This window comes from Notothenia rossii, assembly GCF_949606895.1.
Source record: "Notothenia rossii genome assembly, chromosome: 8".
NCBI lineage: Eukaryota > Metazoa > Chordata > Actinopteri > Perciformes > Nototheniidae > Notothenia > Notothenia rossii.
In genome coordinates, this window is record NC_136906.1 from 53,793,525 (window position 1) to 53,817,401 (window position 23,877).

The 23,877-nt window shown below is 39.9% G+C and overlaps 1 protein-coding gene across 1 annotated transcript in view; it reads left to right on the top strand.

The window, feature by feature from the left end:
- Positions 1-16,884, top strand: part of cd2ap (CD2-associated protein) — a 123,901-nt gene extending 107,017 nt beyond the window's left edge. The window contains exons 16-18 of the mRNA XM_079643084.1: positions 4,644-4,846; positions 5,446-5,509; positions 14,075-16,884. Of these exons, the coding sequence (XP_079499210.1) occupies positions 4,644-4,846; positions 5,446-5,509; positions 14,075-14,116 (309 nt within the window). The 3' untranslated portion in view covers positions 14,117-16,884. The remainder of the gene's footprint in view (positions 1-4,643; positions 4,847-5,445; positions 5,510-14,074) is intronic.
- The last annotated feature ends 6,993 nt before the right edge of the window (positions 16,885-23,877 follow it).

Consider the following 23,877-nt stretch of genomic DNA (forward strand, 5'->3'; position numbering starts at 1 on the left):
AATGACATCATCAAGGCAGGTAGATTTTTGAAAATAATTTCAGTTCGGTTTCTGTCAATAGACAAGTGCATACAGCAAAGATGTAAATAAATAAGTGCATACAGCAAAGATATAAATATTACACAAACTACTTCTTAAAATGAACAATTTCCTAAGTTTAAGGCTTTCATATTCTCGTATAAAATAAAACAGAATACATAAAAGCCTGTCTGGTTCTTAACATTTAAATGAATGCGTCTGGTGCCGGCTCAATCAAGTGCTGTTTTAATCAAGATCTGCAGAAAATCCTCAATCCGTAAGAGGGACGGGTTCTGAATAGTTTATTCAGCCCAATTCTTAATACAATAAAAATTGTGCTTAGAGGAAATTACTTTTGACCAAACAACATGACAGAGGGATTTAAATTTGTCGGACTTCTACAGATTTTTTCGATCAAAGTCAGGGCAATACTGTCCAATGGATTCTGGATTCAGCTCTAATGATTCAAATTAGAGATTGTCTAGTGTTTATCTGTTCCTGGCAATATATGTAGGTCTATTGAAGCTATATCAACTTGTTTCTATAGTCCAATCTTGTGCAAGTACAAAATGGCCACATTTACTGTGTGCCTCCTGTGCTCATATCCCTACACTACAGCAGCAGTGATGTTAAATCCCTGTCTGACCTGCATGCTCTGGTCAAACAGAATTACATTTTGGGCCGCACCATTAACCTTGTGACGCAAAGGCTTTCCGTTTGGGATGCACGTATCTAAACCCAGATGAACGGTGTACAGTGTGTGCTCTCTTGTTACCATGCACAATTCGAAAGTAACCATTCCTAACGCAATATATAGGTGACTACCATTGAATTCTTTGTTGAAACATAATATCTGCAGATACTGAGGTAGAATGGTTATATCACAAGATATGTTGCAGCTTGTATGTTGATTCTAATTGCTCTACTTCATAACAGCAGTAAAGTCATTCTAAAGATGAAAACATTTAGCAAGCTAAAAAGTCAAGTTGCCAAGCCACTTTATAGAGATGAAATGAGTGGGTTTGATTTCCCAGCAGAACAACTTCTTGGTGTTAGGATAATATTGTGCACAGTTACATGAAGTATTGTAGACCAGAGGTTTAATCAAATCTAAGGCTCTCTTCCCCAGGGGGGCTCAAACAGCGACTGGATGTAAAAATAAAAATATTACATTAGTTATCAGATTAATATGGCATAGAATAGCATACATGTGTTAGATTTAGTTAGAAGATGATTCCGATTTGTACAAGCTTTGTCTGAGGGGAAGCCGACAGTGTCACACATTGAATACCCCATCTGTGGACAAGCGATTTCAAGTTTAAGAAATAATAGGTTAATGAATTGTGTGGTGAGGACCAAAAACATGTAGGTGCTTTGCATGTGTATGATAGTTAACTGAATATGTTTGGTTTAGACCGCTTATTTTGAGCTTGGGCCTTAAAATATTCTTTCCATTTTCCCACCTGTCAAAGACGTAAGAATTTGTTTTTTTATCGAGAATATTGTCAATTATAATCCTGGATTTAAGTAAAAGTTAGTTAAAAACAGTAGACTCAGAAATAATTGTTACCAAAACATATACATTTGATTTTTGTTTTTGTTTGTTCAACTTACAGGGCTAGTGTATTTACGACATTTACAAAGGTTAGCATCAGTTACCGGACACTGACCAGAAAAATCTAGGGAAGTCAAGAAAATCTAAACCTTTCCAGTTGTATATTTAGTACAAATATTTACCCTAATGAGCAATGTGAAGCGTATTAAAAAAAGACTGAATAAATGACTCGGCTCAAGCCCCTCTTAAGCAACGAGATGCCATCACTGTGATGAAAGAAATTCACAGTGATGGATGGTTTAATTATTCAATGGTCAGAGAATATTTTCCCTCAGAACAGAATTAAAACACAAATTTGCAGCCACATTTCATATTATATAAATTCATGTAGGACTGAAAACTCACGTTTTTTTGCTGTTGTCATTCTTTATACATCCTTCCTATGAGCCATTTATAAGCAAACAGATCATATTTGAACAAGATTCCTTCCATTAATATCTTCCTGGACATATTGACCACCTCCAATTTCCTTACTGCCGGAGCACCACCACCTGCTGTTCTTCCCTTCTGCTTTACAATAATTGTTCTAGATGTTATCTAGTGTGGATTGGTCATGGTAAGTCGAGACAGATGAGAACTGGCTGTTCAGCTGGGGGAACAGATCATCAGACCATCCTATTGTTAAAAAAAAATATACACACACACACACACACACGTAGAGACAGACAGAGCAGCTCAGACTTACTGTGAAAAGACAGGACATGTCCTCTGTCTGTCCTCCTCCTCGAGCCCTCACTCACCATGGGATCCACCTGCTGCTGACATGCTACAGATACAGATGTGTGTCAAGGTAAAACCAAAAGTAAAGAAACAACCACAAATGCTTGACTAAAGGTATACTGTGTAACTAATTAACTATAGGGTGTTCATGTCTGAAAACATCACATGTTGATTTTACTGACACTGTTATCATTCCTACTATGGTCCTTAAGAGACCCCCCCCCCACCCACTCAGTATAACAGATCAGAGTAAAACTGATAAATGAATCGGGTGCCGTAAAGCTGACTCAAAATGTGTTCTTTCCCTTTGACTTAGCATGATAAGAGAAAAGGATCGTGTAGTGTAAGGACAATCTCAATTAGGATAATCAGACGGCTAAGTTAGGGATAATGATCATTTAAAAATTATCGTATAGCTTCCACTAAGAAAAAATCCATTCCATTCCACTTCCACTGGCTGGGACTGCGGTAACAGCAACGTGACTTAAAAAGACGGCAGAACTGACCAAGGTTTTCTGTAACTGTCCAAGTCTGTTGACATTCTGTATTTGATCAACCAGTCTTTAAACACTGCAGAGCCCATACTGTGTTCCAGTTAGTGTTCACTTCCTGTCTGACTTCTCCTGCTGATTTCTCTGACGTCCAGCGCTCTGTTTTTTAACCTCTTTGCTTCAAGCAAATGTCTGACGTATAATGTCTGACGTATGAAAACGAATGATCTGCGTCCACAGCTGATGTTAAACTTATCTTTCTGTGGATTGATATGACTGCACATATTTCCTTGATCCTCCTTAGCAACAGTCTGCTAAGTTAAATATCTTTCCCAAGGACACTTCTACATGTTGACTGCAGGGACTGATTGAACCACTGATTGCTCCATGTCATTCACCCCTTGTTTTCTCTATACCAATATAATTTCCCCTTGTTTCCATTAACAAGAGAGTGTGTACTGAGGCATGTGACGCAGCACCCATCATGTGCTGTTCTGGGCACATGTGTGGGAGTCACACTTAAAACGATTCATAGCCTGATTTGTTCACCATATGAAGCCAGCGGGAGATGTCTGTAATGAAAAGTGCTGACTTATGAAACAACCTTTGCAGGGCTTAGCATTTTTTTATGTCAGTTGAGCAGGTTTTTTACATTTCCGAGAAGCATTTCTGTACAACAGGCACACAATGGATGTCATTAAAACTTTAAAAACATTGTCAGAATGTGCAGCACAGGATAGATCAAACAAACAGGAATGTCTGCACTGAAACCAATCAATATCCCTTTCATTGTAGTTTTATGTCAAAGGTAATGCTCTTGGAGGGTTCAGTTATGCAAACAATTAAGGCGGTTGTTTTACAGAGATGTTGAAACATGTCTTTGTTTAGGCGCACGCAGATTATGCTTGACATTTGGTCAAAAGGAAAAAAGGCGCATTGCAAGTCAACAATGGTTATCACCTTTTATGTTATGATGAAACATTGCTCTTGTGGATGCAGGAGCACAATGCCCTGCACAAAGCATCACTGAGCAAGTTAAGAAAAGAATGTTAATCGTAATAATAGTGTTAAGGAAAAGACAGACGTGGTGTCAAAATAATCCGATACACAGGATTTCTAATGTGCCAAACTCTCTGCCGCGGGAAATCTACCATTTTCTGTAAATGTACTACCTACTACTACTACCTCACCCTCCTGTCCACCCAGAAAAGAAGTAAAAAGAGTGCAAGAAAAGGAAAGAGGTTAAAGTACAGAGTGCTAAGCATCAGAGAAAACATAAACATAAAGGGATCACAGTATGGGCTCTGGCAGTAGTTAACAGAAAGGAAAAGGTGAACAGACTTGGACAGTTACAAAAACCCTCCAACAGTGCTGACATCATTTTAGGTTACTTTGCTGTGGCTGCAGTTCCTGCTGCTGGCCGTGGAACAGACTATGTTTGTCTCCCATGGCAGAACGATCCTTTTTTAATCATTAGGGTCGTTTTCCTATCAATATTGTGGGTCAAGGCTTTGGTTTATTTCGTATGTAGCTGCTTTATCAGCGGGATAATGTGCAGCGAGGGGAATGCTTGATACACAACGTCACTTATGAAGTGTTTACTTAACAAATCAGATCCTTTGTCACTTTAAATGTTGCGGCCGCAATGTCCTATGGGATGGCAAAATCTCCTTCCCTTCCGGAAAGGATGTTCCAGTGTATCCTAAGCTAAAGGAGACATTTTACAAAATAAAATCCTATTCGACAGCTTCGACTTTCTAACTCAGGATTTTTCTCACAACTGTTGTTTTTCTTCCTAGCCTTCCACGAACACCAGATCCCAGTCACCGCCGCTCCACAAACCCAGCGTGTCCAGTAGTGAGGCCCAGCCCAGCGCCAGCAGCACGTCTCAGGGCAGCAGGGCGCGGCTGGAGCCCGAGGAGCCGGGCTCCCAGCTGGAGGAGCTGAGGAGCCAGATGAAGGAGCTGCTGCTGTCTGTGGAGCTGCTCAAGGCCCAGCAAATGTAATAACACTCAACACATGAATACGCTTCATAAGAATAACAAATGTGTCACGCAACAACTCATGCGTGTGGAAATATGCTTCTTTCTATAATGTAGCTTTACGGGGAAAAAATACCTAATATCCGTTTTGACACATTATGCAATTCTCCAGTCCGCATAACTAATGATTTAAAATTCTGTCAATCATGTAAATGCCTTCCCTACAGCAATTTTCCAACCGACATTCCCCCGTATCCCACAACATATGATGTTGTTTACTTAGAACCATACACATAATTATATCTCATAATGTTATGTTTCATTAGAAACAGATTTAGGCTTTTTCAAAGAATGAACATTTGCAAATTAAGTTAATTAGAAAATGTAATGTTGGTCACTGAGGATAAACCATACATTGAGTGAAGGGATTTAGCATGCAATGCTTTATGATAATACTTAACTGACCTTTGGTTGTGCTAGAAAAACTTATGCTCGCAGTGCTTAAGCTTTATTTATATTTTGTATCGAAACGCGTAGAGCAGAGCAAAGATCATGAGTTTGATATTGTATATATGCTGCATAAGTGCTGACGCTTGTCAATGTCTACGTTTATTTCCAGGAAAGAGATAGCGGAGCTGCGAGGGGAGCTGGATGAGGAGAAGCTGAAGCGCATGGCTCTGCAGGTAGCATTGATCCCCATAGCAACACATGCTGGGCTGTCCACACTCATTAGCCTCATTAGACTGCCAACTATTGATGAAGAGCAGAACACTGACTTGTGTGCACACAATTGACGCAACCTTAGTTACCATATATATATATATATATATATATATATATATATATATATATACAGTGTGGCAAAAAAGTATTTAGTCAGCCACTAATTGTGCAAGTTTTCCCACTTAAAAAGATGAGAGAGGTCTGTAATTTTCATCCTAGGTATACCTCAACTATGAGAGACAGAATGAGAAAGAAAAAAAACCCCAGAAAATCACATTGTCTGATTTTTAAAGAATTTATTTGCAAATGATGGTGGAAAATAAGTATTTGGTCAATAACAAAAGTTCATCTCAATACTTATATACCCTTTGTTGGCAATGACAGAGGTCAAACGCTTTCTGTAAGTCTTCACAAGGTTTTCACACACTGTTGCTGGTATTTTGGCCCATTCCTCCATGCAGATCTCCTCTAGAGCAGTGATGTTTTGGGGCTGTCGCTGGGCAACACGGCCTTCAACTCCCTCCAAAGATTTTCTATGGGGTTGAGATCTGGAGACTGGCTAGGCCACTCCAGGACCTTGAAATGCTTCTTACGAAGCCACTCCTTCGTTGCCCGGGCGGTGTGTTTGGGATCATTGTCATGCTGAAAGACCCAGCCACGTTTCATCTTCAATGCCCTTGTTGATGGAAGGAGGTTGTCACTCAAAATCTCACGATACATGGCCCCATTCATTCTTTCCTTTACACGGATCAGTCGTCCTGGTCCCTTTGCAGAACAACAGCCCCAAAGCATGATGTTTCCACCCCCATGTTTCACAGTAGGTATGGTGTTCTTTGGATGCAACTCAGCATTCTTTCTCCTCCAAACACGTCTAGTTGAATTTTTACCAAAAAGTTCTATTTTGGTGTCATCTGACCATATGACATTCTCCCAATCCTCTTCTGGATCATCTAAATCACTGGTTCTCAACGGGGGCGATACCGCCCCCCAGGGGGCGTTCAGAGAACATCGGGGGGCGCTGGAAGCAATATTTTTGAAAGGGGGGCGTTGAGGTGTTCTTGGGGGGCGTTCACGCATAATGTGTTTTTGTCATGAAAAACGCTGGCCACAGCGTCTTTTCCTGTACAAAAAGCAGCTGTCAGCATCTTTTGTTGCTATAGGAAACCACAACTCTGCTTGCGATTGGTCAGCTGTCAGCAGTGTTATTACGGGTACGTTCGTAAATGCACAAACGGTCAGTCCGCTCGGACAACCCGTCTGTTCAGCCAGAGCACCCAGCTGTGAGCGCTCAGAGCGCAGCGCTCTGGACTGTGGAACGGGGACGCTCGGAGCGCTCTGAGTGCATTTACGAACGTACCCTACAAAAAGCAGCCGGGAGCGGACCGGAAGTCGTTGTAATTTTGGGATCGCGACTGTTAATAATCTGTGTCACTTTGTTAAATTTTGATATGTTTTGATATGACAAATTCCACTAACAGATTCGAACTAAGTGGTCAGTTTATGAAAATAATACCCGTTTCTATGTCTGCTACGACATGGAAGAGCTGGCTAGCCAGGCTGCTCCACACAGAGCTCTGTTTGTTCAAGATTACAACGACTTCCGGTCCGCTCCCGGCATGATGTCTTGTCATGTCACCAGCTAGCCCTCTAGCGTTTGCCGCCATATCGTGACACTACCCCCCCCCCCCCCTAAATATTAGCATCATAAAACAACAAAAATCATATCACATCAGCAAAATGGCCGCGAAAAAGATAAAATGCGGACAGTACTCTATTGAATATCTTAGCTATGGCTTCATACCGTCTCCTAACAATGCACAACTCCCAATGTGTTTACTTTGCGAACATGTATTTTCCAGTGAGGGAATGAAACCCTCACGTTTAAAGGAGCACCTTACCAAGATCCACCCGGATAAGGCAGATAAGGAGCGTCCGTTCTTCCAGGCCCTCAAAGAGAAACATGGTAGGAGCACCATCAGCAATCTCTTCGCTAGGAAGACCACCCAGACTGACAGCGTGCTAATAGCGTCATATAACATCTCCTTGCTGATAGCCAAATGTGGGCAGCCGTTCACAATCGGAGAGAAGTTGGTACTCCCTGCCATCAAAGAGGTCATATCTACTGTGATGGAGCGTGATCCCACACAGGTGCTGAAATCCATCCCACTCAGTAATGACACCGTAGCACGCAGGATTGATGAAATGGGCGCTGATACAGAGGAGCAGCTGTGTGCCATCCTGCGGGAAACTCCATTCAGCCTTCAGCTGGATGAGACAACCACTTCTGACAACAATGTTCTGTTGATGGCCTATGTCCGCTATAGCACCTCCAACAGTCAGGAGATGGCTGAGGAATTTTTATTTTCCAAATATCTGGTCACAGACACCAAGGGCCAGACCATTTTTAATGCACTGGATGCTTATCTACAGGAGAAGTCAATCCCGATCAACAACATCCTCGCATGTGCTACTGACGGTGCCCCTCCCATGGTTGGCAGGTACCGTGGCTTCACCACTCTGCTGAAGGTCCCGCATGTCCTCACAGTCCACTGTGTCTTGCACCACCACAACCTTGTGGCCAAATCTAAAAGTCCACCTCTCCACGAGTCTCTCAATGTTGCAGTAAAGGCAATAAACAAAATAAAAGCCCACGCCCTGAATAACAGATTGTTCCGACAGCTGTGTCAGGAAAATGATGAGACCTTTGAGCGTCTTCTTCTCCACACTGATGTCCGCTGGCTCTCAAAAGGAAACTGCCTTGCTCGTTTTTGTGAGCTGTTTGACAGCATCGTGGAGTTCCTGGAGGAGGTGGATGCAGCTCTCGGGGAACAGGTGTCATCCAGCCGCTGCGACATCATGTACCTCGCAGACTTCTTTGGCAAAATGAATGAAGTCACGCTGAAGCTCCAAGGAAAAGGAGTTACTCTGATCCAGAGCAAGGCGGTCATCCACAGTCTCACCTCCAGGCTGGATCTATACCGGCAGAGCATAGGCAGGAGGCAGTTTGCTCATTTCCCGCTGTTGACCAAGGTGATCTAGCCTAGGCTACTAAATAATGATAATAATAAATAATACATGTAATAAATGTAGGCTACTCTATGCAACACTATATTTGTGTTCCTGGTTAGTATAAATAACTTATGTTCTGAATGTATTATGAGAATAAAGAAATTAAAGTAAACTAATTAGCAATAAAATAACCAGTTTAAAATCAGATGGTAACATTCTGCACCAATAACAATTTCCTGGTTATACTCATTGCAGGTGTTTGAGGCTCTTACCGATGAGCGCCTTCTCATTTACACAGACCACCTGAGGATGGTGAATGCCGACTTGAAGATCCGCTTCAGAGATCTTTTGGACCTCGATGTTCCCACCTGGGTGGTGCAGCCCTTTCAGGCGGACGTGGCGGAATGCGAGCCAGCAATACAGGAGCATCTCATCGACATTCAGAGTGACGATGAGGCCCAGGCTATTTTCCGCACCTCTGGCTGGGGCAACATGTGGGTCAAATACTCTCAGCGTTACCCGGCTCTCTGGGAGAAAGCGAGGCTGCTTCTTCTGGCTTTCCCAACCACATACCTCGTGGAGCAGGGATTCAGCCAGGTCCTCCACATGCAGTCCAAGTACTGCAATCGCTTGAACTTGACGGCCTCAGGTGCACTGCGACTGAAACTAAGTTCTCTGCAACCCGCAGTGAAGAAACTGGCGGAGAACCACCAAGCGCAGGGCTCACAATAACCTTCCCCCCCCCTCAATTTGGCGAAATGCAACACCTTTCCGACCTGTTAGTTCTGTAGGCCTAATGTACAGTTTTGTAGCCTACTGTTTGTTCTGCACTGGACATGTGTGAAATTGCTGCTGTTCCGTAGCAGTCTGTTTGTATTCTCTGCTCTTGTCTGAGTTTGTTTAACACTCATAAATATCATTTTAATTCACATTCACATGGCTTTTCTGCTCTCTGGTAAACTAATGATAATGATATTCCAACTGCCCAGTTCAATCAAATCTATTATTTGGCATTCAGTGACATGCTTTTTAAATGATATAACACAGAATATTAGTCAACATTAATATTCAGGGAAGAAAATAAGTCTACTTTTTTTGATGGGGGGCGGTAAGAGACTTGGATAATGGACAGGGGGGCGCTGGCCCAAAAAAGGTTGAGAACCCCTGATCTAAATGCTCTCTAGCAAACTTCAGACGGGCCTGGACATGTACTGGCTTAAGCAGGGGGACACGTCTGGCACTGCAGGATTTGAGTCCCTGGCGGCGTAGTGTGTTACTGATGGTAGCCTTTGTTACTTTGGTCCCAGCTCTCTGCAGGTCATTGACTAGGTCCTCCCGTATGGTTCTGGGATTTTTGCTCACCGTTCTTGTGATCAGCGTTCTTGTGATCATTTTGACCCCACGGGGTGAGATCTTGCGTGGAGCCCCAGATCGAGGGAGATTATCAGTGGTCTTGTATGTCTTCCATTTTCTAATAATTGCTCCCACAGTTGATTTCTTCACACCAAGCTGGTTACCTACTGCAGATTCAGTCTTCCCAGCCTGGTGCAGGTCTGCAATTTTGTTTCTGGTGTCCTTTGACAGCTCTTTGGTCTTGGCCATAGTGGAGTTTGGAGTGTGACTGTTTGAGGTTGTGGACAGGTGTCTTTTATACTGATAATGAGTTCAAACAGGTTCCATTAATACAGTTAACAAGTGGAGGACAGAGGAGGCTCTTAAAGAAGAAGTTACAGGTCTGTGAGAGCCAGAAATCTTGTTTGTTTGTAGGTGACCAAAAACTTATTTTCCACCATCATTTGCAAATAAATTATTTAAAAATCAGAAAATGTGATTTTCTAGATTTTTTTTTCTCATTTTGTCTCTCATAGTTGAGGTATACCTAGGATGAAAATTACAGGCCTCTCATATTTTTAAGTGGGAGAACTTGCACAATTGGTGGCTGACTAAATACTTTTTTGCCCCACTGTACATAAGTGATTCTTTTACAGGCCGTTAATTGCAGCAGTCAAGCTTCAGAGAGATCAGTAATGAGAGGACACGGTATCTAAGCTAGCTGTACTGTGACAAATAGTCAGACCAAGCTGTCGGTAGAGAACAAGAATCTTTTAAATCTTAATAAGAACAATTTATTTGAAAGTTAGTTAACTTACAGTTGGTCAAATTAGTTAATGTTATAGAATACTATAATGTCTACTTACAAATGCAACACAACAAAGAAAAACCTGAAGACAGCCTATTTCGGTTGTTGTTTCAACCATTTAAAAAGGTTTTATAACATATTTTGCTAATTAACTAAATGAATGACTATACAGCTGTGACTATTGTTTACTAAGCAACAGTTAATTGCAGCAGTAAAGGCTGAAGAGACCTCCTAATGAGCACAGCGTAAGGACGGTCAAAAGCTTAACTCGATGTGCTGTGACATTTACATCAGACCCCAGCATTACAGAGGCTCTGTTAGGTTCTCCTTTTCCTGTAATGTGTTCAATATGTTTGTGTGCCTGTAAATGGGCTGCAAAGGCTGACATCCCTGTGTTCCCTCCAGAAAAGAGTTCCTCTCACAATTTGTGCTCTTTAAGTCGAGGAATACTTTTCTTAAATCTTGTAAATACGTAAAGCTTTTCCTCTCACATCTCTTTGGTATCACCTTTGTAGATACCTTGTGAGCATAACGGATACCCTTTAATAGTAAACTACAGAACGTGTAGCCTTTATGAAAAGATTTGTCAAACACTTAGTCTAAAAGGCATGTGCCTATTCGCAATCGGAAGTGTGTCGATGAGTGAAGGGATGAACCACAGCTTTCCTCTACCAATATATGCCTTACTCTCAGAAGTAAGACATCTCTTCTGTTGCCCTGAAGATGATTTCCAGAATTAAAAAAATAACCCTTAAAACACACTGATGTCCTCATGCTTAGTTTCACCTTAACTTAAGACTTTTCTTAGATGAAATGTAAACTTACAAACTAGGATTGTAGTGGTTTAAGAGGAGTAGGCATGTTGTTGAGTTGCACTTTGACAGTTCTCCGTCCAACATGACAATTTAGCAGACTATCTGCTGATGAAGATTATATATCTGAACGCTCCAGAACAGCTGCTAAACATCTGATGAGTCAATTGAACGTATCGTATTGCGCCTGAAGGGACCATCTGATGAGACAATTGAACTTATCGTATTGCGCCTGAAGGGACCATCTGATGAGTCAATTGAACTTATCGTATTGCGCCTGAAGGGACCATCTGATGAGACAATTGAACGTATCGTATTGCGCCTGAAGGGACCATCTGATGAGACAATTGAACTTATCGTATTGCGCCTGAAGGGACCATCTGATGAGTCAATTGAACGTATCGTATTGCGCCTGAACGGACCATCTGATGAGTCAATTTAACTTATCGTATTGCGCCTGAAGGGACCATCTGATGAGTCAATTTAACTTATCGTATTGCGCCTGAAGGGACCATCTGATGAGTCAATTGAACGTATCGTATTGCGCCTGAAGGGACCATCTGATGAGTCAATTGAACGTATCGTATTGCGCCTGAAGGCACCATCTGATGAGTCAATTGAACGTATCGTATTGCGCCTGAAGGGACCATCTGATGAGTCAATTGAACTTATCGTATTGCGCCTGAAGGCACCATTTTAAATGTTTTATTACCAATTTTGTAACATATTATTACAAGAAAGTAGAGGAACATCCAATCCACGTTTTCTTTAAACCCACATTACACGGCCCGGCCCTTCCCAGCATGGCACCGATAAAAATCACATCACAGAGCGAACCCATGGCATACATTCCTTACACACGGAGCCATAAGTGCAGATTAGTTTTACCCCCTACGGTTCTCTTCTACTTCCACACATAGAAAGAGAGCAAACCAGGGATAGAAAAAGCTGAGGAGAGATTGCCATCACATATTTTGTTCTCAGGATTTCGAGCTTTCCTCTTCCCATTCAGATATTTCCGATGCAGCAGTGGTGGTTGTAGAAGTAATAAGAGTTACAGGAACGCAACATTGGATTATTTATCTCATAAAGATTCTTCTTCTGTTGGCTTCAAGTTTGCATTAAGTCTGGAATGCCCGTAACTGCCTTTTGAGTCTTTTCCGTTAGTCCATAATGTTTGGAATGTTTTATTTTAAATAACTAGTAGGACATTTTGCCAGTTGCTTATCAAGCAGCGGCGAAAGTTGGTTAGCTTAGTAGAGCTGTATCGAACATAGACCCACTGGATGACTTTGAAAATCATCCAAGAGAAGTCGTCTTTTGGAATGTTTGACTCAACCTGCTTCTTCAATAGCTTGTTTTTTCCTGTGTAGCATAACAAAACAAATTCAAGAACATCTGAATCAGATTGTTCGAACCATTCAAAAGTAAAATAATATTTCTTTATTCATTTCTATATTATATATTTTGGGACTTTGTTGGTCCACTCTTCAATAGTGTTGAACACATTTGAGTGTTCTTCAGAGGTGTTGCTGTTTAAAGGTGCAGCCCTCTTCAGATCGTATGAATGAATATGAGTTTCTCACCCTTGACTTTGCATATAAATTAAAGACAGGAAAGAAGTTAGTCTGGCTACGTCACAAATGTCCCAATATAATCCTACCCTTGCCTCTAAAGCTCACAATAAAAACATGACGTCTTGTTTGATTTAACTGAATTTTTTATTTAACCTTTGGGCAGAGAAAAGTGAATGTTTCCCTTGTTTCCAGTCTTAATGCTGAGCTAATCTCACTGTCTCCTGGCTGCAGTTTACACTCACAACATGAGTCACAACAAACTTCATCAACTCTATTTGTTTAAGATAAGATTTACTTTATTGATCCCAATTTAGGAAAAATTAGTCTAGAACTTAAAAATGGACCAAATGAATCATCAAAATGATCAATGGGAGTTTGACTACGGCCACTTCCTGGTTAAAACTGCCATGTAGGATCATTTAATGTCAGAAATTAATTCAGCATACTAAATTACTCCGGAATCACTCGCATACTGTCCAAGTCGGCCAAGACGATTTAAAATGATTGTTCATATGGGCGATTATGCTAATTAACACAATTTATGCTAATGTACAAATTGCCCAACATACAGTATGCAAATTATTACCCAGCAGTTTCTTAATACTGGGGGTGCGTACTATACATTTGTAACATATATATATATATATATATATATATATATATATATATATATATATATATATATATAAGCGAGACAAAAACAAGTTTCTTGTTCCATATTAAGGATTGTATTTGACATCCTTTTTGAAGACATTTGCTGCCCAGCTCAAGTTCTCCTCTCCCACGTGGCTCCATTGTCATCCCTCTAATCATTGCCGCTGAAAAATCCCTTTCACAGCGGGACACCTGAAGCATTGTGCCTCACAGCGGGGATGATGTCTGGCTCAACCTAATTTTGCACTTTTTAAACGTCCTATTATTCTTCCAGAGGTGGTCTATTTGTTTCAGTTCTACATTTAACTGCATCATTTGATTTTGTCCTCGCAGATGGAGATAGATAAACTGAAGCGGAGCACCCACTCGACGTGAGGCCCTCGGTCCTATCAACAGCAAGCCTTAAGGTCAGCTGGTGTCCTGTCGACCAACCAGAGAGCAGCAGGACGGTGACGGGTGTTTGCTGAATGGACGGAGAGAGGGTGGGGTATCACACGAACCACCCCGAGCACAATCCTTTTTTTCCAGTGATCTACGAAAATAAAATCCCCATATTTGTAAGATTTACACTTTGCACACATAAAGAAAGCTAGATGTAATTTAGTTACAAATGTATATGTTTCTCTTTTCTTTTTTTGCCGATACAAAAAAATGAGGCCTTACTTCAAACTACTGCGCTGGACTCTCCCGCTCTTTGTCTGTCACTCCGGCGTTCCTTGACCTCCATCAGGGTGGAGGTTCGTACTACTGACTTTGTATACAACAGGGGTCGCTTGTTTGCCCTGCCTAATTTTTTTAATGGTGCACAAATAGTTGATTTTAAAATTGATTTCAGTTATTTTGATCGTCTTCGCTAATTGTTTTGTTTCCTACACGGCGCCCATCAGCAGTACTCCACCCTGCAGCGCTCTTATTTTATATAGCATTCCTATCCAGGGTAACACTACTGTGCCTGTTTAAAAAAATACATATATAAAGTGTTTATAATTGGAGCTTACAAATACCATGATGGTGTCTGGAAATGTTGCAGCGTGATATTGTATATCTATATTTTTTAAGTCCACTGACATGCCTACAGTCAAATACTACAGTATATAGAGAGCCTCTTCTGTGCCGGGCTCTTCTATTTTGACACAAATCGCTGGGAATGTTCTCAGAAGTTTAGCCAGAGTTATGCTCTGCAGTTTATGCAGATAGATATTGCATGCAAAAAACGTAAAAGAAGAAAGGAGACTGCACACTTCCATTATCAAGGTTTCTGACCAACACATTTATCAAATGAGGCATCCTCGTGATGATCATCTCTACAACCTGCTATTCATTCCAGCCATCGTCCCTTTTATCCCTGCCACGGCCCGTTCTACCTCTTCCCCTTCTTTCTCCAATCTCTAAGATTCCTAAATGAATCCTTTGACCTGTATTGTTATCTAATCATGTTCTACATGTCTACCTGTAGTCTGCATATCTTCCCACATTCCAACTACAAAAAAGTTAACTGGAAGCAGAGAGCAGCAATAATGAATGAATGAAAATGAAATTAACTCACACTCCTTATCCTATCAGTTTGAGGAGCAAAGAGTTATTAATGTGTACCTTTTTAATGTGGTTATATTGTGCTTCAAAACATTTTCTTGGTGGAAGTTGTTGTATGTAGAAAAATGAGACAATCCTGGTGAAAAATGTGTGAAATCTGTGTCATTATCTGTGACATTCATGGCCCCCAGAGGATACTTCCTTGGTGATCCCCCCGGTTTAATTTCTTTGTGTTACACCAATAACATATCAAAGTTCTCATTATCCATTGAAAAGTAGTTTCATCGGCCCAATATTTATCAAATGTGTCCTTACTAAAAATATATAAGAGTTACTTAATGCCAGACTGGCAGAAGCAGTGTTTCAAATGTTACCATGCTTACAAGCTAAATCAATTTAGTAAACACTGTTAACATTAGCAAGTAAGCTTTACTCCTGAACAATACTGGACTTTAAAGCCAATATTAATTAAAAAAAAGTTGCAACTAATCTGCCAGCTATTTGTCTGCCAATGTCAAATATGATCTGTGTTAATACAAGTCTAAACAAACATTTTTGATAAGGATTTTACAGTTTAAAAAATAACAAAACAATTTGTCATGCAGTTTTAAAACATACCTTTGGAGCATTGACTGCTTTGTTAGTATTTCGCTCAAAGCTCAGAGAGACACCCCCACTAGGAGTCGCTAAACTCTAAAACCTTCAAATCCCACACATCCTTTTTAAGATGAATAAAGTAACAGGAAAATAAAGTGTACACTGATTAAAAATGGTGATTACAAATTTGTTTCAGCACCACATAACTACTTCTGTCTTTCTGGATGCTTATCTGTATTAATATCAGAGTAAGCACAGTTCAGGGCTACAGAAATGGGTGGAACTAATTAGTAATATAATGTCAGTTACTCTCTGTCGGCTCTAACTTGTAGCCCTGAGCTCTGAACGTACAGTGTAAGGGTTCACCGCTGAGCCAATCTCAGTTTTGAGAAACTTTCAGGACACCAGTACAGTACCAAGTGGAATACCCTCTGGAGTATATATGGGTTAGAGGAGCATTTCAGCCCTGAGTCGGAATTTTGTAGGGCTGTTTAACCTCTATACAAGTAATGTTTATTTTCTTTTTAAATATATATATATATATCTATACATGTCTCACAAATGTCTTAAAGAAGTGTTACTTTGCTTTTAAATCATCCTCAGGCTTTGTTCCATGTATCTGATGTGTGTGTGCATGCTCGCAAAGTGTAACAGAGACCATGATGTTGGACTCCAGAGTGCTTTGACCAAGTTTATACTGTATATCTGACCTTAATGAGCATGGCACTCGTGCAAAACGCTTCCTGATTGAGGAAGCAGCTCTTAAATGATATGTCTGGGCAATGAAATAATCACAATTTGGGAAACGGGGACCTGGGATTTGGGTGATAGCTCATCACATGATATCTGTAATACGGCTTCCACATATTGTACATTCCAGAGTTTGACACCAAGAGAATAAGAAATCTGTGCACATGTATAACAGTTCAAGTGATTTGTTTACAAAAGCTGTATCCTTGCATGAGCTGAGATTCTTTTCAAAATTGAATAAATATCATCTTTATTTACTGTCACAGACGTGTTGCTTCTTCCTTTGCCTTATATTGTGCATCACTTTAAATGCTTCACAGACAACCTTCTGACTTTGTCATGCTCGAACTCTTAAAAAGCATTCTTGGAATTATTGAGTGGAACATATTGAGTTTCTGAGGAAATGCATCCCACAGAGAAATTAGCCGTGTGTGGTGCGTTGCCTCTGTGAAATGTTCTAAAGTTTTGGTTGGGTGATGTATCGGACTGTGGTGGAGAAGGGGGTGCTTTCCATTTACCAACCAATCAATGTTCCATCCCTAACCTCATGACCAAAACCCTGTGTTTAAACACAGTTCTATTTCTCTGACTTGCCTTCCCCCTACCGTAACTTTATAGCCTCAAACCAGTGACAAGCACCAACAAAATGCAAAAAGGGCCTTTTAAAAATCATCTTATTGAACACAGTCTGACATCAGCAGCTTGGTTCTGATGCTGACAAAATATAAAAAAAGAAAATGTTCAAAATGTTTTTTTTCACAATTTCAACAAAAACTATAATTAATTATAATTAGGTTATCTTCTCTTATTTACACATCCAACAGACATGAAGCACCTATATTATGCCCTTCAATTTAAATGCAAACTAACTTTTCTGTAAATGTAGCCAGTCGGTTCATAATCATTTGACGTAACAGTTTTGCTCAGTCTTTTTCAAATAAACATCTGTATCCAAATAAAATCGTATAGTTGGTCCTTATATAATATGCATACAGTCTTCAAGATAAGCTTCCAACGTAGCATAATTTAGTTGATGGTTAAATTACCCAGGAAAAACTCCTTCGTTAGGTTTAGGAAAGAAAATAACAGTTAAGATGCGGAATAGATCATGGTTTTATGTAAAAAGCACATAAGTTATGTCACCAAAAGGTGTATAAAGTTATCAGATTTTGGTTTTACACAGGACACGAAAAAGCGGCCTCTTGGGTGAAAGTCCTGTGTTTGTTGGACGGATCCATTTTCACCTTTTCTCCACACGTTAGTGTACCCTCTCGTTCGTTGGCAGTAAGCATTGCTTCTGCAAAAGCAATGGGATTTTTCAATTGGGTTTGGGAATATTGCAGAAAATAAGATCTGCAACACACATGTTTATGATACTTACATGTTTTCTTCAGCAGGACGATCTCCACATATTAACACCACTTTTATAATGGATTAAGCATAACTGCATCTCCAAAAGTTAAAAGCTAACTTTAGGCTATTAAAATAACTACATGAGTGTTTACTTCATTACTTCACATTAACACCGCTAAGCTAAATGAGGTTAATGTTCGGTGTGATGACGATTACTCATTTTGTCACTTGTTAGCTACCACTGTTTTTAACCCCTTATGTTGTGTTCGGGTCTCCCGTGACCCGTTTCAAGTTACAATTATATAATAACTACGCTCTAGTTTTTTTTAACGGAACAAGGCTTCATGATATCCTCCACAACAGCTACGTATATAAACACTACAAAACTGATTTTGACCATTTTCAATTAGCTTATATTAACCACAGACCTCTATTGGAATTGGAAGAAGATTCCAGTGTTAAAGATTAAGGCGACAGTCTGCAAGATTTCAGATAGAGGCTAAAGCTTCTTTGTAACGTTGACTAAATGATACACGGGCAAGAATCCATCCTAAATAGGATAGCTAACTTCCCTCAGCAGACCAGGATGGATTGCAGTCTTATCTCATATCTGACAGTGAAAATGTGAAATACAGAATTCATCTGAACATCATAACTCTAAGGCTCTGCTCCCCATCATTCTGAACTGGACAGATGTACTCTCTCTTGCATGCAGGACAACAGTTTTCTCTCTGGAGACTGTTAAAGTTATTTATCTGACACAGGGTCAACCTCAATCATTGATCAAGTAAGGGGTGGGAATTAATAAACATTTGCTTCCTCCTACTCCCTTTCAGACACATATGATTTTTTATTATTATTATTAATATGAAGACTTTTTTGTTGAATATATAAATATTATCATGAATATGGATAAATACTTTATTTTAACAATACGGTATTCTGTTTTTCACATTTGTTATTTTTTATTTGTTTGTTTTTTTGTCTGTTCGAAGTAAAGATTGAAATGAAAATGAAATGAACCTTGTAACTGAAGAAGGCAAAAGACGGAACACGTTAATTGGAAAAACCACATAAAGGTTAAGTGAGTTTGTTATCTGTTATTCCATTTTTACAAATCCTCAAAGACATGGGATAAGCTAAGGTCAGGCTTGTGTGTAAGAACATGTTCGTGAGTGTGTGTGTGTGTTCAGAGATCAAAGCAGGCCGCACTAGATCAAACCATTCTGCAGAGGCTTTCTGCAGCAAGTAGCAAAGAGGGTTATCCTTTTGAAGTCACTGACTCTTTTCCTCGCTTCTACTTCTCATCCATTCAGTTAGCCCCTGTTTGCTTTGACCTTCTTATTGGTATCATGTGACTTTAGTTCATTTCATGCTCCTTAGCCTCTTTAAGTCACACCATGCCTCCACATTTTGCCACAGGGACTACCAAAATGATCTCAGTTCAGCTTCAAAACAATTTTTACATAATGGCTTTGTTGGGTTTTCCAACATTTTATCCAATCGCACCTCATCCGTGTTAATGCAGTGTATGTGGACGAGGGACACGGCCATTTCATGGGTATTTCACAAAGTGTTCTTGCGTGAAACCGGGGTATTTTGCAGAAGCCAAACAGCCCTTTCTCACTGAAGCACATGTGCAGTAAATCTAGAACAACCCGTACAGTCTGAACCTCCTACATAGATCTCTTTGATGAAGGGCACTCACTGTATTGAGTTTATCGCACCATATATGCACACATACTTGTGGAAAATTGTCTGGGTTGAAGAACCCCTATGGCAAGATTTGTAATATTTAATAACCATACTGGATATATTGCAGATATGCATAATTTGAATCTTGTGGTCAAAAAGAACATTTCCAGAAGCTCCAGCCTGAGAGTAAAGCCTGCAGTCCATATGAACACATAGTCAGTAGGCTGCGGCTTTGTTTGTTTCAGCAGAACCCCCTCCCCCCAGGTCACAGAGGACAATATACAGTTGAGGACTTTTTTAAATTTTCCATCATTTAGTGGAACCACGAATTATTAGTTTTGAGGTATAATGCCCTATCTGCAGTGCTCATGTGTGAGATGGTCCGCCATATTGGACAACTCCATACGTCAACCCAAGTAGGACACTTGACACAGTGGCTTTTGGCAAATCACAAAAAGAAAACTCGAGAGAGATGAGTTATTGTTATTACAACGTGACTTCACTATTATTTAACAACTCTTTTTATTGGGTTCTTTTATTTGGGGTTAAGTACATTGTCAGAATAAGTGAGAAATGGATTTAACTTCTGTTAGACTGTCATACATACTGAAGAAATATTGACTGAGTGTGAATGTATGCAATATATATGGAATTCATCATTTATATCTAATTATATTAACTATGAATGTCCTTCATTGTATTTCGAATAAAATAACAAAAGATTTTTGCGTAGATATTTGAGACGTTTATGACTCGCGCATGCACGATGCAAATCGGGCAGCCGTCTAGACGTCTAATGTCCTAATTAGTTGCCGTATGGAGTTGTCCAATTTGGCGGACCATCTCGCAGATGCGCAGTACAGATCGGGCAGGGGGACGGATCGGGTAGTGACAGTCACTACCCGATCTGCAGCCCTGCCCTATCTGATTTGCATCGTGCATAACTCATCCCTCTCGACTTTTATTTTTCAGCTTTGCCAAAAGCCACTGTGTCGACGGTCCTTCCTGGTTTGCCGTCCGGAGTTCTCCAATATGGCGGACCATCTCTCACATACGCAGTACAGACCGGGCAGGGGTACGGATCGGGTAGTGACAGTGACAAACACTCTCTTTGTGACTTCTCCGGATTCACTTCCTGTGTTTCAGTTTTCCCGCCTTTAGTGTTTGTCTGCCCCCGCCCTGATTCCCTGTTTGTGCCTGTGCTCAGCTGTGTCTTGTCACAACCCAGTGTCAAGGCATTTGGTGTTATAGTCACGACATTTAATCTATTGATTCGTGTTCACCAACACGATTTTCCCCTTTTTTTGTGTCACACAGAACAATTTTAAAAACAATGTATTTCTAATTAGTAGTATGTTTCGCACCTGCAGCATGTATTTTTGTCCGTTCGGGTCTTGGAAGACCGGAAGCTGTGTGGTTCATAAAAACATCTTCTTACTCAATATCAAGCCACGATTATTGTTTTTATTTTAAATCTTATAATGTCTGACTTTTTTTGCCATCTGTGAGGAAAAGAAATGGGGCTGAGAGCCGCAGAATACTGAGATCTGTATTTTTTTTTTTTTATTTCCTTCTAATTTGTTATTCTTTTGTAAATAACACACTGTTAATTACTCACCAATAACACACAATTATCCTTGTTTTTATTTGTTTAATTATATCTTCTCGGGCTTTTAAGCCGTTCCTCAGGTAGCCTACTGAATTTCAAAATAAAGTCACCGGAAACAGACGAAGGCCTATAATGGACATTTCGAGCATCATTGCGATACACACCACCACACACCATTCTTATTATACATCCATGCCACACACCCACTGAATTGATTACCCAAGAACCTCAGCTAGAAGCTCGGTGATTGGATTGTTTAGCCACAATGCAAGTTGGGATATGGTGTTTATGCGATATGAAATCCGAAAAACATTTTAAAAAATAAAATAATACTTTATTCCCGAGTGTTCTTGCTTTTCTCTTTGAAAGTCATCACATAACGGCATTGTAATACACGGTTCGGCTGCATTAAATATTACATATCTGCCGGGGTTCTCTATATATAGAGCCCTGATGAGAAGACTTCTGGACAAACAGGAGAACTGCCACCGAAACTGAATATGTGACGTGGATCATAAATATATAAGCAATTGAACAACATCTTCCATTTCTTTTCACACAATACGTCTCTTTGCAGTATCAACATTAATTCGGCTGACTTTTATATTTGATCCAATTGGTAGATAGGTTATATTCACACCATAACAGTGCACAGCTGATAGAAAAGGACTTGTAGTTTTTAAAGATATTAATGATTTTCTTTGAATTAAAGAATGTAAATACTGAGTGGAGAGAATAGTCAGGGGTTTTGGGTGATGGGAGACACATCTATGGATTCAGAATTTCAATAGCTTACCATTAAATTACGGATATACCTTTCTGTCTGTGATTTTTTACAAATCAGTTATTAGAAGTAAAACATGTGAAATAATATAGCAATATCCTGTACAATTATGTGAAAACATGAATAAAACTACACATCTTAAGATGTTATACACAAGTGTGTCTAATACACTAATAATACAAAGTTATTATGGCTGTGTGTACCTTGTGTGCACCGCCTAATGGTTAAAGCACGTTATTGAATTAGTCGTGTATATGATATGTCAATAAACCTTAGAAAATCTTGAAAGGGATGTGCAAAATAGCCATTATAGACAGTCTTTCATTAACTATTAGTAGAGAATAACGAGTAATGAATATATTTTATAGAGATCTGGAGATAAATGTTTAGTCTTCTCAAGCGCCAAATCAAATATCTCTCCTGATTGTTGGCACTTGACAATCACCTTCCCTGAATTTTACTCAGGTGTAACCAAAGCCTGATTTAAGGGTTGTTTATATTTCACATCATTAATCAGAATCTGCAAAGTAACTCCAATAAATGTAGTGGAGTAAAAATACCAGGTTAACCTTTGAATTGTAGTGGAGTAGAATTACAAAGTAACAATGAGCTGTCATGTGGGTATATATTAATGCTGCGCATTATGGACACAAGCGATTTTCAGCCATTTAGTAATTATATGTTTTAAACTTGTACACACCAATTGGTTTCCTATCGCCTAAACCTCCAGGGCTGTACACAGTTTAATACTGTCAACTTCTAATTTTGGGAAAAAACGAAAACGTCTTTTAAAACTACAATTCCCAGTAGAGACGTGCCATAGAGAACATGTTGCGAAACACAATAGCCAGCATGTGATATTCTGCCATGGTTTCGTTCGATTTCAAAGAGCTGTTTGACGCTCGGCTTAACCTTGGCGCACTGCCACTCCAACATCCAATCCCAGAGCTTGAAGATTGATCACGGGGACTGTAGTCCCAAACGATAGCTGGGGATTGTGGGTAGTGTAGTGTCTTCGGCCATCCTAAACTCCGAAATGTTTTTCGGAGTTTAACACCATAACACGCATTAACACCATATCCCAATGTGCATTGCGGCTAAAACATCCGAATCAGCGAGCTTAAACCATAGCTGAGGATTTTGGGTAATCAGTTCAGTGGCTGTGTATCACAATGATGCTCAAAATGTCCCATATAGGCCTACGTCTGTTTCCGGTTATTTTTATTTTGAAATTCAGTTCCTGACAGACGCCAAAAAAGCCCGAGATTATTGAATCACAAAAATAAATAAAAACAAGGATAATTGTGTGTTATTGTTGAGTAAATAACAGTGTGTTATTTAAAAAAATATTAACAAATTAGAAGAAAAAAAAGATTTAAAAAAAAATACAGATTTCATTATTCTGAGGCTCTGAGCCCCATTTATTTTCCTCACAGACGACAACAAAAGTCTGACATTATACGATTTAAAATAAAAACAATAATCGTGGCTTGATATTGAGTAAGAACATGTTTTTATGAACCCCACAGTCCGGTCTTCCAAGACCCGAACGGACAAAAGGACGTGCTGCAGGCACAAAACATACTACCAATAGAAATACATTGCTTTTAAAATCGTTCTGTGTGACACGAAAAAAAAGGGGAAAACCGTGTTGGTGAACACGAATCAATAGATTAAATGTTGTGACTATAACACGAAATACCGTGAGACTGGGTTGCTTGTCAATGTGGTCAGTCTGTGTGTATAAAGGCCGGTCTTTCCCTGTGTTCTCTGTCAGTTCCAACTTGTCAAGGTTTCCATCCATGTGTTCTCTCT